General features: G+C 40.9%; 1 protein-coding gene across 3 annotated transcripts in view; it reads right to left on the bottom strand.

Moving 5' to 3' along the window:
• Positions 1 to 2,640: 2,640 nt before the first annotated feature.
• The window catches only part of RBM47 (RNA binding motif protein 47), a 54,767-nt gene continuing 39,141 nt past the window's right edge, over positions 2,641 to 18,266 (bottom strand). Inside the window, exons 3-5 of one of the 3 annotated variants that reach the window (XM_084856934.1) lie at positions 14,789 to 14,995; positions 12,250 to 12,443; positions 2,641 to 7,829 (exon numbers count right to left, since the gene is read on the bottom strand). In XM_084856934.1, coding sequence (XP_084713060.1) covers positions 7,578 to 7,829; positions 12,250 to 12,443; positions 14,789 to 14,995 — 653 coding nt within the window. In that variant the 3' untranslated portion in view covers positions 2,641 to 7,577. The remainder of the gene's footprint in view (positions 7,830 to 12,249; positions 12,444 to 14,788; positions 14,996 to 18,266) is intronic. The other 2 variants (XM_084856936.1, XM_084856935.1) reach the window with 2 other exon arrangements.

Raw genomic sequence — 18,266 nt, 5'->3', positions numbered from 1 at the left:
GGAGCACCTCTACATCTATCTTGTTTGGATTGGCTTCAATTTGTTTGCCCTCATCCAGTCCATTACTGATATCAGGCACCGATTTAAAACCAGAATAGCTTCCTTGGGTTTTGATGGAATGGTCTATACCTCTTTAGTTTCTGAGATTTTTGCTAAACATAGTGAAGGCAGAAACCAAGCCTGTCACCACACAATAAAGTGTCTTATCTGTCGCTTAGATATTAAATTAAATATATTATATACAGTTTGATAGTGATCAAGAGTGTTGACTGAAACTCTCTTTTCCCATCTGTCATGTACTTTTACTGGTTTCTCCCCCATGCACCCTACCCCCAATTTCTAAACACCATGACATCAACTGTTTTCGTTCATGTGGATGTTCCAAAAATGCTTTTCCAGTGGACCCAAATTTTAATTATTCTGATTAAGCTTTTATATTCACAGATGCAAATCCTCTCTTGTCTAGCTATCATGCCAATATACAGTAGATTACAGGTACACTGGCTAATACCTCTGTTGTGCTGCATGTGAATAGACTTCTTTAAAGATACTGCTGACTGGCCACAGAGCTTATAAGGGTGCAAGCCTATGCATGTTAAAAAGAAAAAAGTCCTACATGCTGTCTGGGGAGTTATAGGGATAGCTTTTTTATGTTTAAACATGTAGCTTTTTAATGTTTAAACATATATAGGATTGCACCCTAAATGTCTTCGCTTTCATAGTTAGTACATCTACTACACTTCTCACAAGGGCTTTTAATTGATCTACTTTTCTAATTGATCGTGCTCCGCAATGGAGAAAACTGATCCAAAATATTTCCCCCTTTTTCAAAATAAAAACACTGACCCCATAAGCTTTAATGGAGATATAGCCCTATGAATCACTTTACAATATAGGGATTCCATTGGTAGTTTTGAGAATGGGGCTAACTTAGTTTATAACCTAGGATTTCACAGAACTATTTGCCATAGCTTCTTTCTTGAAAGTATGTTTTTTTTCATCTATTAATGCTGAGTATATCTGACTGCAGTTCATTCCATTATGTTACAAAAGTAGTTAGTGATCCCAGGCAATGCTATAACTTTTGTTGTTGTTGTTGTTCTAATCACACTAAATGACTATAAGACAAGAGATACCAGCTTTGATAAAAGTATAATCATGAGAAAGATAAAAGGCTGTTCAGAAGAAGCTCTTCCACAGAGATATACCCAACACCTGGAAGGGGAAGCAGACCCTGCATTCCAGCTCTGCCCCACCGCTAGTATGCCTCTCAGTATGACATCTGAAAAGGGTCTGTATGGTTTTAAGATCCCCTTTTCAGTTGTTGTGCCAAATGTGCTGATGTCAGGGGCAGGGCTGGGAAATGTGGTTCGGCTTCCATTGCTGTGCTCTGAATAGAAGGGGATCTTCCGAACACCCTGTCATCATTACTATTATCTGATGATCTGATGCAGGTATGTCAGGGGCGGGCAATGTGTGGCCCTCCATATGTTGTTGGATTGCAACTCCTATCAGGCCTAGCCAGCATAGCCAATGGTGAAGGATGATAGGAGTTGTAGGCCACAACATCTGTAGGGCCACCACTTTTACCCACTTCTGATCTATATGAAGGACCAGGTATAGACAGCCTAGAATTAACTTTGATGGGATAAGAAGAGTTTAAAAAATGGCAGCCTTTCATGCAGAACTATGAGAGAGCTCTTTTCCTTTGTGAGAAGTAGTGAGTTGTTTTCCAGGCTTATGCTGGAGCAGCAAAGTTGTAGCTTATAAAACTGTGGGAACAAGATCAAATTATGACTCTTGTTTTTCTCCTGAGAAATTTATGATAGACACATGTCCATAAGGGAAGTTGATTTATAAGGCAGCAATAAGGGTCTATTTCAGAATATATATATTGTTGGGCTGACCTGGCCTGTTGCACAGAGCAGAATGAGGTCACGCCTTCCTTCCTTGCACCCATTGTTCACACATAGTAGCATGGCTAACATTGGCACACACACAAACACACAAAATCCAACACTACACTCAGATCATTTTATCTGGGTGTTTGTAAATGATCAGTGGACTTCATTACTTCTGTATCAGTAGAGCTGTGGAGTAGTAATCAAAAATGGTTTTACTCTAAATGGAGATATAACAACTTACAGGATTTATTAGATGTTTTACATTATGTTGTGACGGTCCATAAACCTAGTTTGTATAATTTTGTACCCAAGCTCCTAAGTACTGTGTAAGGCCTGCCTTTTGGATAACAATCCAAAGCTAGACCAGTAAGTGCACTGCTGGAATGGTGAACAGCAACCATAGTTCCCCCTCCATCTCTGTAAAATCTAGCACAACTGACATGTACAGATACTGCAAAAAGCCTAACACGGCGCATTTTCCTGCCCCCTGATGATTGCAGCCAATAAAGTGGAGCAGCAGCAGAGAAATGCCCAACAGCGTGACATCAGTATATGGGTAAGTGGACTAGACATTATGGAATGGGGTGAGTGGAAGTAGACTAGTAGTTGCAATAATACCAGTTTCTGGCCTGAAAGATCATCTAAAAATTGAACAGAACTGAAAAGACCCAACCATTTTAGGAAGCCTGAAGCTGGTAAAAGACATCTCTAGAATAGATGACAAGGATCGGTTTTTAAGCAATGTTTTATTTACTACCTAAAGAAATTTTAAATGGAACAGCAAAAACACACACAAAGGAACAAATACAGTGAAACATCTACACTAATGGCATACTTGAAAAGAGGCAAACATATATAACATCTTTTTATAGTTTGTTCTTAACCTAAGAAAAGTTCACATTTCAAGTCATAACTTGCCTCAGTAGTGTATAAATGAAATGGTTCAGAAATTGTTATAAAGTCAGACCACTGAATGGTGGCTCATTGCTATCTAAATGGCCTTGGTGATCCTGCTACCAGGTGTTCCAGCTAGTACCTTTGCACCAGTCCAAAGTTCCTATGGGCAAGCACATTTTTGAGAACATTGCCCACTTTTATTGCAGATACTACAATTTTATATGTAAAATACAGTAAGAACTTCACTTCTGGTTTGTTTTTAAGAAATTTACCAGGGTATATTAGTGCAAGCCCTTTTTTAAATTATTATTCAACATTTTAAAACACAGGCTCAGGTCTCATTATTTTTGCATGATAGAGATTAAAAATAAAGCTAGGATAGAAAGAAGGTAGTGATGCTTAACTTCAGCACTGTGACTTACGCCTTTTGCCATTGCCAGCCATTCTATAAGGGTTCGTGTGATGTAGGAGAGTGGAGAGCGAGAGAACAGGAGAAAGTGTTTGATCACATGAGCAAAACAAAACTGATTCGAAGAATCATCAGAATTCTCACCAAAGCTGCAGCTATTGAAAGGGCCTAGTTCATGGGCAAACCCGTGCCTGAGCAATCCTACTTCAGACTTTACCATGAGGGCTCCTATGACTGAAAAAAAAATCCCTCCAAAATATCAGGTATCAGGGAGAAAGGTTTTAGCCTAGCTTTCTCCTTGACAAACCAAGCTTTCCAACATAAAACTAGGCTACTTTTTGTATGGAGAAACATTATTTGAGCCCTTACCTGTAATCAGGTGGCACAGCTAAAACCAGGTTTACCATCTTAGGGAGAACTGGGGTATGGTTAGAAGCCTTGATGCAAATGTTTGGGGCTTGTATTCCAAGAGTAGCAGGACTTTTTGGACTGCCAGTGTAAAGCAAACTAGCTCTATCGAAACATTTCAGTAGTCATGGTGGCCCTTTGAGGTAGGGTGTAGCAGTAATTCCAGCAATAGAGGATATATTTAAGGACCACCCTTTTGAAAAATAATTACTGCTATTTCTATAGCAAAATACTTCGCAGTTTTCATTTGTCATGAATAAAGATACTCTTGAAAATATTTATGTTTTATAATTTAAATTCAGGAAGATTCACTGACTAGAAGGGCGGCCTAGTTTCTAAAAAACAACCCCCCCATGAACTGCATAGAAAGCTGTTTATTTAAGCATTATCTACGCTTGTATACGCAACCTTTGCCATATATATACACAACCTTTGCCATATACACATTAAATGCTCAGTTTGGGATCCCAAGATGCTGCATATTTGCCTAAGGGGTTCTGCTCAAATTACTAGTGTTCCCACAATAGCTTCTAAGTTCTCATGCTTCAACAAGCAGGTTCCACACTTGTGGGAGCTTTTCTTTTGGGCAATGGGTGTGTGCGTGCTGCTGTTGAGGCTCCCTTCACAGCCCTTTGGATCCAACCTATAGCTGGTATATCATCTATTGCACAGCTCACTTAAAAAAAATTTTTTTTAGGTGGTACCAGGGTATGTCACATAAAGTAGACTGAACCACATTCAATGCAAAGTTTACTGTATTTTATGTTCACTGCACTACTAAATAAAGCCTTTAAACAGGCCACAAAACACTGCAGTAATATTACTTAACATCTTTTTAATAACATTGAAATAAAACATTGGCTTTGTGGCATGCCACATAACCATGCAAAACAGCAAAACAAAACAACTTCTAAAATGTATTGTGAAGATATGTACATGTGTGTGTTTTTAATTCATAGTGGTCCAAATTCCTTCCTTCTCCAATGTGCATGGGTAACTCCCATTAATGGTAATGGGAACAGTGAGTGGAAAGGAGAATAAGGCAAGAGAATAAAACCCACTTAAGTACTGTGTTACTAACCCCCTTACCTTTGCACGAAACTTGATAAAGCTACTTTAAAAAGCAATATTTTCTATCAACAAGAACGTACTTGGTTCTGGACTGCAGTAGCACACATTCTTTGTCTCTACGACGTACACTTGAAAAGAAGAAGAACCAGCACTTGAGACTACACTTTATACTGGAGAAAAATAGGTTGCTGAAATTGGAAGGAGTTATTCACATGCAAGCATAAGAAATGAGAAAACCTACAGGTTGAAAAGAGCTGTTTAAAATCACAATTTACTATCCCTCATTGTATCTCTGCACATGGAACCGCTTGCAGTAGTTAGCTCCCACACAGGCCCTCTATCGACAGATTTACCTCTTGAACACCATTTATATTAAGTATGCTTATAATCAGGGCCACAATTCCATGCAAACATAGAAAAGCTTCACAGTGTGGGCAACTAAGTTTCTTTGAAAGTTGAGTTCTGTGGCTTTCATGTGAAAACAATGTGCGCTTGGCAATGCCTGATGAACTCCCTAAAGTCATAGGAGTTGCTGAATAAGACTTCCAGTGGTTGTGGGGAGAGGTGTCTTCAGTGGCCTGCATAGCTCCTTAATCCTCCCCAGGACTAGATAATTTATACAGGTCCAGAGGTTGGCTTGTATTGGTGCACCAATTCATATTTCCTTGTCTCAGAATCCTGATATTTTTTTAATGCAGAGTATACACTGCCTTGCTTACATGATGGACAGCTACTTTCACCACCCCACATTGACACCAGAGAGTCAAACTAAACATTCTTCTAGTCACACATAGCAGAAGCTATGCATGATTTGTTTCTTTACTTCAGAGTAAGCACACATGGCCCCAATTCAGATCAGGGCTGCAGTGCTCTGAGAAGGGAGGATTTAAGCTTTCCTCTCTGCCTGTTTTTATCCCAAAATTCCACCCCTCAACAGGGTGGGGTGGGGGATTAAAAAAAAGCAAAAAAAAAGCCTCAATTGGAATCAACACTTCGGTATGTGCTATGACTGTTCTACCAAGCAAATGGTTCAGCCAGAATTTTCCTTGGAGCTTAGCATCCACTATTTCTGGCAACTGGCTAAGATGATAATATTCCAGTTAAGCCTTGCTGGTTGGCAGCCCAAACAGGGTCAAACTGTTCAATACTTAGAATAGAGAAAAATGTATACCCAACATAGTCTGTGTTTATCATCACTTTTTGACAGCAGTAACTAAATCATGAGCTGAGAATATTGTGCCAGTGGGCACTGAACTCCACTACAAACACCATTTGATATTGTGTGGTCCTTTTCAGAGTCTACCTCCATGCTTACTGGGTAGATATAATTTAGGGACCTCTGGCTCAGGGGCAAAAGAAGTTAGGGCTTCTTATATATTCACAACCTGAGATAAATAGCCCCTTATTTAATTAACCCTTATGTTATTTAAAGTGGTTAAATCAAACCTTTAAAACAACAATGTCAGTTATATACACAGAATATAGAATCTAGACCAGGGAACTACAGCTCCCATCACCACTGATCATTGGTTATGGTGGCTGGGGCTGATGTGGAGTCCAACAAAGTTTAGAGAGCCACAGGTTCCACACCACTGCTCAAGATAAAACAGGAGGGTTTTGTTTTTTTTTACAGCTCTTTGCACTTGGGATTGGGGGTGGTGGTAAGGTCACCTTGGTGGGTGCCATGAAAGGTGACCAGGGGCGCATTGGAACCCACGAGCATCATACTGCCTACGCTGGTCTAGCCAGTATTGACTACTCATGACCTGCTAACGGATTTTACTAGCTGGAGATTCTGGGGATTGAACCTGAGACTTTATGCACGCAAAGCATGTGCTGTACTATTGAGTAACAGACCCTCCCCCTATAGGGGGAAGACAGCAACCTTGATTTAACCTTGATTTGTTAGAAAGTCTACTTTCTAACAAAGTCTCATCAAAAACAGAAGTCTGAAGATAGGGTTTGGAGCAATCTACATACTCTTCAGTATTCACATGTGCAGTGATGCTATAGGGTTTCGTAAAACCCATCTTTTACACATTATTATTATTGTATGATAATCATTTCTATAATAAACGAACACATCTGAATAATCTTGCCATGAAATATAAATGACTTGCTTCTGCTCCAAGTTTGAAAATTAAAGAATGCTAATAAATACAAAAGATGGCTTAATGGAAAATGCAAAAAGAGTTCTCCTTAAGATTAAGCATAGTTTAACATGAGCTAATTTATGGGAGTATCTTTAAAACAATAGGTATTTAGTTGTGGCTCTAGATAACAAAGAAACCATACAAATGCCCAGACATAAAGCAGAGGTCTCAGTCACTTTCAAATTGCACTTTCCAGTTTAACTTTTTAAATAAGACACACATTTGTGTATATATATATATATTTTAAATCTATTGCATGTAGTCTTTAAATATTGAATATATTCTTCAAAATATAATGTTTAAAAACTTTCCCCTACCTGCTTAGGTTCACTTTTTAATATTTAGTTGATATATTATTAAAAGCACTACAAAATAGAAATCTCTGGAGTGCAGAACTTACTAAAAAATAACCTTCATACCACAAGTATAGTGAAAATAAAATTGCTAAAAACCTACTACAATAAACCTGTATAGAAGAATGGGCCTTGAAAAACAAGCCATTTTAGAAATGTAGGAATACAGGCATATTAAACATTTTTAAAAGTCTAAAAAGTTAGTAAAAACTTCATATGTAGAAAAGATTTCAAACATGATGATACATTTGCTATAAACTTCACTTCCAGGTTTTATCATCAGTTTACTGACATCCAAACATATTGTTCTGCAGTAGGTTCTTTCTTCATAAATAGTAAAAAGTTCCTTCAATGTTCCCACCCCCAGCAATGGCCAGCAGTCTCAGTAGGTTTGGTAGACATCATGGATTGGAACCTGGATAGTTGCAGCTGGAAATGCCTGAGGGATATATCCAGCATACCCTCCGTAAGCTGCTGCAGCAGCAGCGGCAGCGGCGTTCTTCTGTAGTGTGGCTATCGTTGCTGTTGCTGCAGCCGGGGCAGCAAATGGAACGTAACTTGCGCCATAAATTCCTGCGGTGGGAATTCTTTGCATGTTTGGAGCCATGGTATACACAGGAGTTATTGGGCGGCCCTGGAAACAACAATTTTAGAAAGTTACACCCACAATGGATTTTTTTAAAGGATCGGCACCATTTAGTGTTCTTCATACTAAAGCATATATCAGGGGTAAGGAAAATTACTTTTTCTTGGCATCCTGAGAGTTTGGTTTCATTAAATTACTGTCTTCTTGCTCCCTGCCCTGCTGCCACCCCTCCCCCCGGTTTGGAAAAGATGTATGCCTCTCAACCCATATCAGTTTTGCAACATGCAGAAAGGTCTGATGATTTTGCCTTATGTGGTTTGTCCTTCACTGTAAGGGACACTTTAGAAGCAGGGGCATGTACTTTGGAATACAGGCCACAGGCTATGGCAAGAGTATGGCAGGGAGGAAGAACACTGGTTCTTGTCACCCAGACCTCCAGCCAGACACTGTCATGTACAGCCCAGAACAATCTTCAAGACAAACGCCTGCACACAAAAGCGGGAGAGGAGCAGCTCAGTGGTAGATCACGTGCTTTGTATATGCCGGTTCAATCCCTGCCTGGCATTTCCAGTTAGAAAGGGATAAAAGCATCAGAAGAGCTCTGCTACAGCAGACCAAGGGCCCATCTAGTCCAGTATCCTTGTTCCCACAGTGGCCAAGCAGATGCCTAGAGAAAGCCCGTAAGCAGGATCTTTGCAGTGTCTACAGGAAGTGCTGACCAAGCCATTACGGCTACTGAATACAGGAAAGGACTCTCCAAGTTGCAAATAAATTCTCATGAATACAATAAAAAAGGAACAAGTTGCACAATCTTGTTTGTAACTGAAACAAGCGTTACATATAATATGCTGCCTTCAAATTCTGTGCCTTGGCACTGACAAAAATAACAAAAGAACCAATCTAAGGAGCATCAATATGGTAATAGCTCTTAAGACAAACAATTCTATATCCTTCACTGATACATCAGCAAGTTTGTCTTATCATGCATGTAACACCTGGGTACAAATAATTAGACAGAGGCCTACAAATGTGGAATGAGCATGTTCTTCACCAGCAAATTAGCGTAAAACTAAACAGATGAGCATCTGGAAGGGGGGGACTGACCTTCCCCCCCCCAAAGCCATAATTCCCAGATTCTCAACTTTTATATAAAACAAAGCCAATCTCTAGCACTTATAGAACCAGATATGAGGCAAACATGCAGCCACTGTTTTGCTTATTTGGTTATTTAGTTTCTTATTTGGAAACTAGCCTGCTCCCACCTTTCAGTGTTTTTAGCCAATGAATCAAGTTAAAGCAATGACTGACATACCTACCGTCTAGGGAAGCAACTTCCTGTTTTTTTTCCTCTTCCCTGCTAGGAAATTACTGTGCCAATGCATGTAGACGAAGTACATCATTATTATACTCAAACTGCAGGAGACAGAGCTGTGGCTGAAAGACTGGGCCAGTTTGCATGACATGACAGCCCATAGTGGGTTAATTTACCCATGAGGAACTGCGGTGCCTGCAGGCCACCATTATAAATATGCAAGAAAATGGGGGTTGCCATGGCTTGTTGTGTGAACCCAGGCATTATTTGAGTGTTAAAGACCCTTTGCATAACCCTAAAACAGACCATGGGCTTGCATATTCATAATGGTGGATGCACTGCAGTGCCCCAAGGGTTAATTAACCCACGGTGGGCTGTCATGTTGTCTGAACCAGGTCAGAGTGAGTTGCACCAGCACTGCAAAGTAGTCCAGTGCTGTTATACCCATTTGCTGGGGGGAGAAGGGAGTTAAGATTAGTGATTGACAACCCTGCAGTGTAGTCCACTGTTATTATCTAGTCTACTGGTGTGCTGGTTCTTTGTTTTAAATTGTAGGGAAATGTAGTTGGGGTGGTTGCAAAACTTGCAACAGCAGCGCAATTTATTTAAGGCTGGGGCAGGGGCACTGTATGTATATAGTTTTCATAGAGCCTGCAAGTTTTAGTTTCTCTTTTCTCCTGGAGGATCTCTCTTTTTTGGACAGACCTTACAGCTGAAGTTAGTGTTTTCCCATGTATTGTAGTAATAAAAAACCCTGTTGTGAAGGTACCTGACTCTCTTGTGTTGCCAGGAGAGATTAGCCTAGGGGTTGACTGAAAGCTGAGCAGGTAAGCTCATCCCTCTCCCCAAACAATATTAACCGCAATCAAGGCACATTACAGTACAGTGAATGGAGCCAGGAAAATAATTGAGGGTTCTGCCATGGGTGAAAAATCTTGCCCAGATACCAGGTCTACCCACAGAGAAAAAAACAAAGTGGTAGACCTAGTATTAGAGTTCTCAGAGGTCAGGTCTCCTTATTTCAGTAGGCCTGGTGCCCAGGCCTTGATGCTGCTCAGTCACCATATCAGAAATCATGGACCTATTCTCTGCTGCTACCGTGGCTTGTTTTAAAGTGCAACCAGACAGAAAAAGTGTACTTCCAGGGGGAAAAAATGTGTAGTTTCAAAATAATATTTGGGTAGTTCAAAACTCAAGTAATGCAAAAGTTGTATTATATTAGTTTAAGTAAAATATGGCTGATAATGTGAACAATAAAGTGAATAGTCCATCCAGGCTGCTCTAGAGCCCTAAACCCTAATCTAGTGTACCCACTTCTCTTCCCTTTCCCAAGACACTGTCCACAGACTCCATTGATAAATACTGTGTGAAGAATCGCAATGTTTCCAAATGAAGGAAATAATTCCAGAACATGGGGGACCCCTTTTCTGACAATTCATGTGAAGTTGTCAATAAGGGTGGTGGTAACAGAGAAGATCTAATATGGCATTCTTAAGACTATAGTGTGTTTGTACATATCCCCACCCCGCTTTCTTATATACCTTACTCCAAATAAAGTTTTGTTGGAGTTCATGATGCTTCATATGTGAAGTTCAGTAAAACACTTGTTTGCTTTAGTGCTGTCAAATTCACAAAATTTTCTGCCACTCTGCATAGGCTTCTAAATGTCAAAGAATGTGACTCTAAGCATCTAGCATGTGTGTGTCTATACAAGGAAAATACACATGTGTCATATAGCACAAGTGTGTTGCTACACACACATATCATTGTGCAAATTCGCCACCCACAGAAAAAATCCTGTGGCGCCTCATGACTGAAGAAAACCCAATTTCCAATGCAAAACAAATACCATAGCATTCTAGAAGAGATGACAAAAGTAATATTCCTTCAGACATCAAAGACAGAGAGTTATGATGAAGGGCAGACTATCCCAAACCAAAAAATAAAAACAAGGATGATGTTCTAAGGCTGTCTGGTACATTTGAGTTTTGCCAGAAAATGGATGAGTTTGCACATCATCCTAAGTCATGCAAAGGTCTCCAGCCTTTTTTTGGCCTATGGGCAGATTGGGATTTTTGAGAAAGTGTTGTGGGCACCATCAGAAAGTGGCTGCCATAGGATGTAGGCAATCACAAAATTTACTACAGCAAAACACATTTCATAGAAAGGCAAATTGGTGAGGCTAGAAGTCAAACACACTCCTTTGAACCCACTGTTTTCTATCCAACAAAACACTTCTTTCACAGAAAGGCAAGCCAATTTCCCCAAATCACTTCAAAATGCCTCTAAAATTAATTCCTCCACATTTATTTTCTGAAAACAGGAAGATCACCCCTAAATCATTTCTCCAAAAGAACACACACTGTCTACACTGCCCACACAAAAGCACTTCTCTAAGGATCACTGTTTCTCTTTCCCTATGAGTCACTTTTAAACTCTTTCTTTCTTAGACATGCATAACACACACATTCACTCACATACACACAACTACACACCCCATTCATCACTCGCTCTCTCTCTCTCTCCCCCCCCTAGGCTGCTCCCCAGCTGCTCCCTCCCTTCTCTCCCACCAACCTCACTGGCTTTTCTACCCTCTACCCCGCCACTACCCCTCTTCTGCCCTTCCAGATCATTCCCCACTGCCCTTCCCAGTCTCCCAAACAATTGTTTTGTCTTTTTTCCTTTGGCTTGCTGGAAAGCAGCAGAGTTTCAGCGTCTAATTGTCCTCCCTTCTTCCTTTCCTCTGAGGAATGTTGGGCCCAGAAGCATTGTGGGCAAGGGAAAACAGGGAGGTGACTGGAGGCTGGAGTTCTGCTGCTTTCCAGCTTCCCAAGGTTTTGTTTTTTAAATTAAAAAATATTTTAAAATCAAGAGAGGCAGGGGGCCTAGGCAGGTACCACGGGGGTTGTCTGGGGGCACCACATTACTGACCAAAGGTTTAGTGCAACATGCACAAGCTGCAGCATAACTATGCTCCCACTGAAACCCAGCAAGTTAGTTGCATAGTAGTAAATCCCACAGCACTGAGAATCCATCAATAATGGTGTCCTGTTTTCTTAAGAAGAATGGTGTCCTCTGAACAGCAACATGCCAAGAAACCAGGCTTTCTATATACCAGGAAAAGCCCACTGTGGGAAGCTCTTGACAAAAACTTACCTGAAAAGGTGGAGGGGTTGAAACTGCAGGTATTACACCTGCTGCTGCCGCCGCCGCCACACTAGCTGGATCCTGTTGGACGGTAATGGGGCTGATGATATGCTCAACTGCATGAATTTTCCCATCTTCCATCATCTTTGCTGTTGGTGCTGCTTGAAACATGGAATACTGGGTTCCAATAGTTGGAATAGCCACTAGAATAGACCAAGACAAGTTATTATCAGGCTAAACTTGAAACAGCAATGGTATTTGTGTCCAGGGCACTCTTATTCTGCAACAGCATTTCTTGCAGCCTTAAACGTAGCATGAGAGGAATGGCTTAACTTTAGCTTGAGCCCACTCATGCATGGTGTTCATGTTGGCTTCAGCTTCTGGATTAAGAAGAGAAGCCTAATTTTTGATGCAATATATGCATCAATGTGGTGCCCTTCCTTTAATCAGTGAAGAGTATTCTCTGTGAATGTAGAAAAGAAGGCCCTTCCTTGCTTGCTAGAAGGACAATATGCATTCCCAGATAGGTGTCCATAGGGTTCCCCTCTACATGTTTCTGTCCAAGATACAAATAAGTATCCTCTCTTCTCCTTCATTTCCAGCAAGGAGGAGAAGATAGCCTCAGCAAAAATGCCTCTATCCACTTCAGAAAAGCAAGGAAGCACCCACAGCTAACTTCCATTTCTCATCAGAAATAATACGGAGATCTCCCAACCTGCCCAGAACAAACAAGAGGGCACATTTCCTATTGTAACCATTTCAGGGATGCCAGGCATAGACACACCTGAAAGCTAGTGGCAGAGGTGAGAAGAGAAAGCTAATGAGGAACCAGACACCACTAGGAGCCAGTCTCAATGATTTGTGAAGAATTCTGAGACAGGTTTCTGGAAGAAGACTTGCTGGACCTTCAAGATCTGGAAGGTGTTACCTACAAATTAGAGACACAAGTGGTGAGCTAACTGTTTTGTCTGCAGAGAGGGAAAGAGAGCACCCCTGTTTGCCTCTCCAGACTATGAACACTTCAGGGACACCACTTACAATTGGAACTGACATGTCTAAGTAGAAAGGGTAAAGATCTGTGCAGTTAATATGTGGTATTGCGTAGAATAGGGATGGGGAAACTGATGGCCCATGGGTTGGTTATGGTCCACAAATTATTTTTGTTCAGACCCTTGATCGCATTTGAATCAAACAGTGGTAAACCTTTTCCTTATCATAAATGTGTGGAAAAACAACGGTACTCTATAGTTTAATATTATCTCTCTCTTAAGGACCATAGCTCAATGCCAAGCAAAACACTTGCTGGCATCTCCAGTTAAAAGGATCTCATGTAGCAGGTGATGGGTAAGACCCCTGCCTGAGACCTGCTGTCAGTCAGAATAGATTATATTGGGCTAGATGAACTGATGGTCTGATGCAGCATCAGATGTGCATTTATGTGCATTTATTTATTATAGAATTTATAAACCACTCCACATAAAATAGTGTAGCCATGTACAACAAATTAAAATACAAAGAAATTATAATAGAAGTGGGAATGTCAATAAAACAATGCTAAAATTTAGTCATTAGTCAGGAAATATATGCCTCAACCACTGGCTCCTTGAAGACTTTCTTATAGCAAGGCAGTCAATTTGTGTAGCAAACGGAATTTCTAGCCTGGACCACTGTCCTGAGAATGAAGTGGCCCCCAAGGATACAGAGGCTGGCCATCCTTGGCATTGAAGCAACAACATACAAAGTCTGATGGTGTGAGGTTTTACTACTGAAATTTGTAAAATCTCACCTATTCATATCATGTCGGATAAATTTTGGAATGCACTAGGAAATCTCTGCAAATTTTGGTTAATTCCAAATACAAATAAACCACCTGACCATATTTTGAACAAAATATAGTACTACCATTTCCAGAGGTTTCCAAAGTCAAAGTAAAGATCTGAGAAGACCCTTTTTAGGGACGCTTGGTTTCTTATGTACATTTATCATGTTGCATTTTAAGACGAACAGGTACATATTCATGAGTCACACCTGTGACTGAAAAGACTGATGACTTCTAAAGCATTTTCTGCAGTCTTGTCAAACATATGTCTTCCCTTGGTTGTGAATACATGTACACTGGCTCTCCCCACTGCATTTGCCCATGCCTTTTCACATAAGCATGACTCAGAGTGCAGCTATGCCTTTCAAGGATGTATCAGCTTTCTCCAGCTGATGCAGTGTTTTTGTGGGAAAGCAACACACATACATGCCATCATTTTGGAAACCTGATCCCTGTGCCAATTTAGTCCAAACATACTAGAGCAGAATCAGCCCATAGAGATGGCAGGTCTAACAGATGTTAACAGGTACCTTCTAACAGGTGTTAACAGGTAACTTCTAGAAGAGGTATTGGTGTTAACAGGTACCTCTTCCAGAAGTGAAACATAAGCTAGATGCATATGTTTGCTGCTACTCTTGCTGGAGAAAGTAATATCAGGAAGTTCCCGAAAAATAATAATTTATTTATCCCTTGCCAAAGTTTTTTCCCCACCCCAATAATTATACTAACCTGTGCCCGGTTTAATGGCAACTGGGCTGACAGTAGACAATTCCAAATTGGGTACAAGCTCATATCCTTTTTCTTGCTGTTTTCCTTTCCCTTCATGATATCTGCTATAAATGCCACGGCCTGCAGAATATCCCCCCAGGTACGAACCTCTTGGGCCAGGGGCTCTGCTGCCTGCTGCGCCTCGTCCTCTGCCTCTAACAGTGCCTGCTTGTAAAACAAAAAGACAAAATGGATAAACTACACACAGAAGCAACAATAACATTCATTGAAGCTCTCTAATATAGCCCTTGAAAGAAGAAAGAAAAAAGATTACCAAGATCACAAGAGCCTTTTGCAATATTAGTAGCAGCAGTGAGCAGAAAATCCAGTAATTGGTTATTATGCTGTTTATTGTCATATTTCAGGTTTGGTACATATTTTTAGTCTAAGAAGGGTTTTAATATTTAGCTGTGTTCTTGCATTATTTGTTGAATGTGTGGGACAGCGCTTTCTGTTTTAGTTGTCCTATGTTGGTTCTGCAGAGTGAACCAAGCAACTAATTAAAGAGGAGACAGCTTTTGGGAAAGGGACACACAGAAGGGGTTGCAGGGAAGAATTGTTCTGTTTGGATTGGGTAAGAGGCCATGGACAGTGGTAGGGAGTTTGAGCTATGAGGGCAGGTGTGTCAACTATACCTGTTTCTAGATGTGTCAAATCTGGCCATGGTGACACATCCCTTAGTTATATCTTGTTTACATTAATGCAACACTCTCTATGCAGGGATGCTGGGAAAGACTGAAGGCAAAAGGAGAAGGGGACGGCAGAGGATGAGATGGCTAGATAGCATCACGGATGCAATGAATATGAACTTGAGCACACTCCGGGAGAGAGCGCAGGACAGGAAGGCCTGGCGTGCTATGGTCCATGGGGTCACGAAGAGTCGGACACGACTGAACGACTGAACAACAACAACAACTCTATGCAGGGCTGCCCTTAAAAACAGTTTGGAAACTTCCTCTTGTTCAAAATATTGTAGCCAGGCTGCTGACAGGCCCAGGTATAGGGAATATGCAATCCGTTACAACATCCGTTACGTTACAACAGCTACACTGGCAGCTGGCTTGTTTCCAGGATGAATTCAAAGTGCTGGTTATGACCATGCCATAAACACCTTGGCCATAATGGCTGGTTATGACCATGCCATAAACAGCTCGGGGCCAGGCCACCTGAAGGACCACCTTCCTCCGTTTGAGCCTGCCTGGGTGTTGAGATCTTCCAGACAAGTCCTTTTCTCCGTCATGCCAACACCTGATGTGCATTTGATGGGAACTCAAGAAAGGGCCTTCTCAGTGGCTATGCCCAGATTTACTGCCTACTGAGGGAGGTTAACGTATGCCTTCATGGATGGCACTGAACTGGCAGATGGTGCAAAGTGACATAAATTAAAAGAGGATTCATGGCCATTTTGCCATCACTGGAGTGAGCTAATTTCCATCTGCCCTTCCTGTGAAAACAAAAGATATATGTATGTTCAAAGTTGTTTTTAGTTATATGTTGTTTGGGTATATTGTCTCTGTGCTTTTATGTAAATGGATTTTAAACTTTGTATATTGTATTTTAATGTTTTAACTCCTACAAATGCCCCGAGAGCTTTGGTTATGGGGTGATATAGAAATGTAATAAAGTAACAACAACAACAACAACAACAACAGTGTACAACTGATCTGAGCACCAATTCAGTCCTCATTCTTGCCCTCTCCCACAGCCTAGATTGTTTCCCTTTTAAAAAAGAAAAAGAAAAAAAACTCCCGAAGAAGTACATTTATACAAGTACACAAATGTACACACACACACACACACACACACACACACTTTTTTAAAAGCAGCAGCAGTGCAGAATCACACAGAATCAATACTGAAAAAAACATACTAGGAACTAGGTCAGTGATATCACAATCCAGCAAATCAGTGATATGCACTGCTGGCTTCTGCAACCATTAGGCAGAAAACAGGCTTTCCCAAGTTCTACTCTGGAGAAAAGATATATCCGAACAAAGTATGGCCAGTGCACTTCCATAGGGGGCTCACAGCTCACATTATGGATGGCTATATGAATCCAAGAGGACGGAGGGAAGCCTTTTCTCCAGCCAACCTGCACATTCTCGCAGTCACACTCTGGCTTGAGACTCAGTGACTACTGGAACTACTTTTGTGCTGTATGAGTTGGTGCAGTGCCGAGCAACCCTAAATTCTTGAATATTTGCACAAAAGAATGCAAAACATCTTGTACATAGATTTTTGTTCTCATATATACGGGAGAATTATTGGAATTCTATTTAGAAAGAATTTAACATATAAAGGGTAAGACAATTTAACACACACAATCCCTCTTGACCTCTTTGGAAGAAAGATAGGATATAAATGTCATCAAAATCAATCATGCTGTTTGGTGCTCAAGGGGGGCCAGATGACATTTATTTATTTACATTAAATTAAATTTATATCCTACCTTCCCAATAGCATAAAAGAGCATTCAAGATGGTTAACAAAAGAATACACAAAATGACAAATGTTATAATTCAAACATTAAAATTCATCAATTAAAATGCATCCAATAAAACACAAATAAAAGTACACCTAATGCACAATTTTAAGAGAGGAGGGGAAAGGACACAATTTTCTTTCCTGTTCTCCAGAAACCTCCACCCCATTATAATACTCCAAAGCTGTCAGGCCTAAATCCAAGTGCTTTATTGGGGCTGGGGAAGAGAAAAGGTTCCTGAGAGTGCAAAAACTAAACTCTTTCCCTCTTCCCGAAACTTCCCCATGTAGTGCAGTGAAAAGACTTTTCACCTCAAGACACAGATTCCCCCCACCCCCACCAACCCTAATTTCCACCTCCAGCTAATATAAACTGTTAGGGGCTCAAGCAGGCCAATTCATACACACAGAGATCTTTCCTTGTTTTAACTCATTCACCAAGTTCAATGTTCTGTGGTTCTTGGAGGCCTCTGAGTAAGGTATAAAGTAGGACACATGGGGCAGTACCCAATGATAGTCCTATATATACTAGGCCCATTCATTTCCATGGGTCTACTCTGTGTAGACCCATTGAAGGGCCATTGGATACTGCCCCATGTGTCCTACTTTACAAAAGACCATCCTCTATTTGAAGTCACCCTCTGTTTGGAGAGCTGTCCAGTCCAAGTCCAGTTTAAAGACAAAGAACCATAAGACAGGATTGCAGGGCAAGGCCTTGAAGTTGCCCATCAACAGTTAGCACTTGGACAGCAGACTAAGCAGCTACACAGGTCACCTGGAGCATCTCTACACCAGTCTAAAATCCTACATTTGCAACGGGGATTTCTGCTTCCATTTTAAATGCAGGATCATGACGGACTCCCTTTATATGTGCTTCCTTCCCCCTTATCTGAGTCTTCCATAAGTTTCATTATACAGCTGCTAGATGGCTCTGTGGTCTAGCTCTTCTCATGGCGGC

Source organism: Heloderma suspectum, chromosome 5, assembly GCF_057233095.1.
Source record: "Heloderma suspectum isolate Gila_16-S chromosome 5, 16-S_ref, whole genome shotgun sequence".
Classification (NCBI taxonomy): Eukaryota; Metazoa; Chordata; class Lepidosauria; order Squamata; family Helodermatidae; genus Heloderma; species Heloderma suspectum.
Note: the sequence above shows the minus strand (reverse complement) of the source record. Positions and strands in the feature narration are given on the sequence as shown.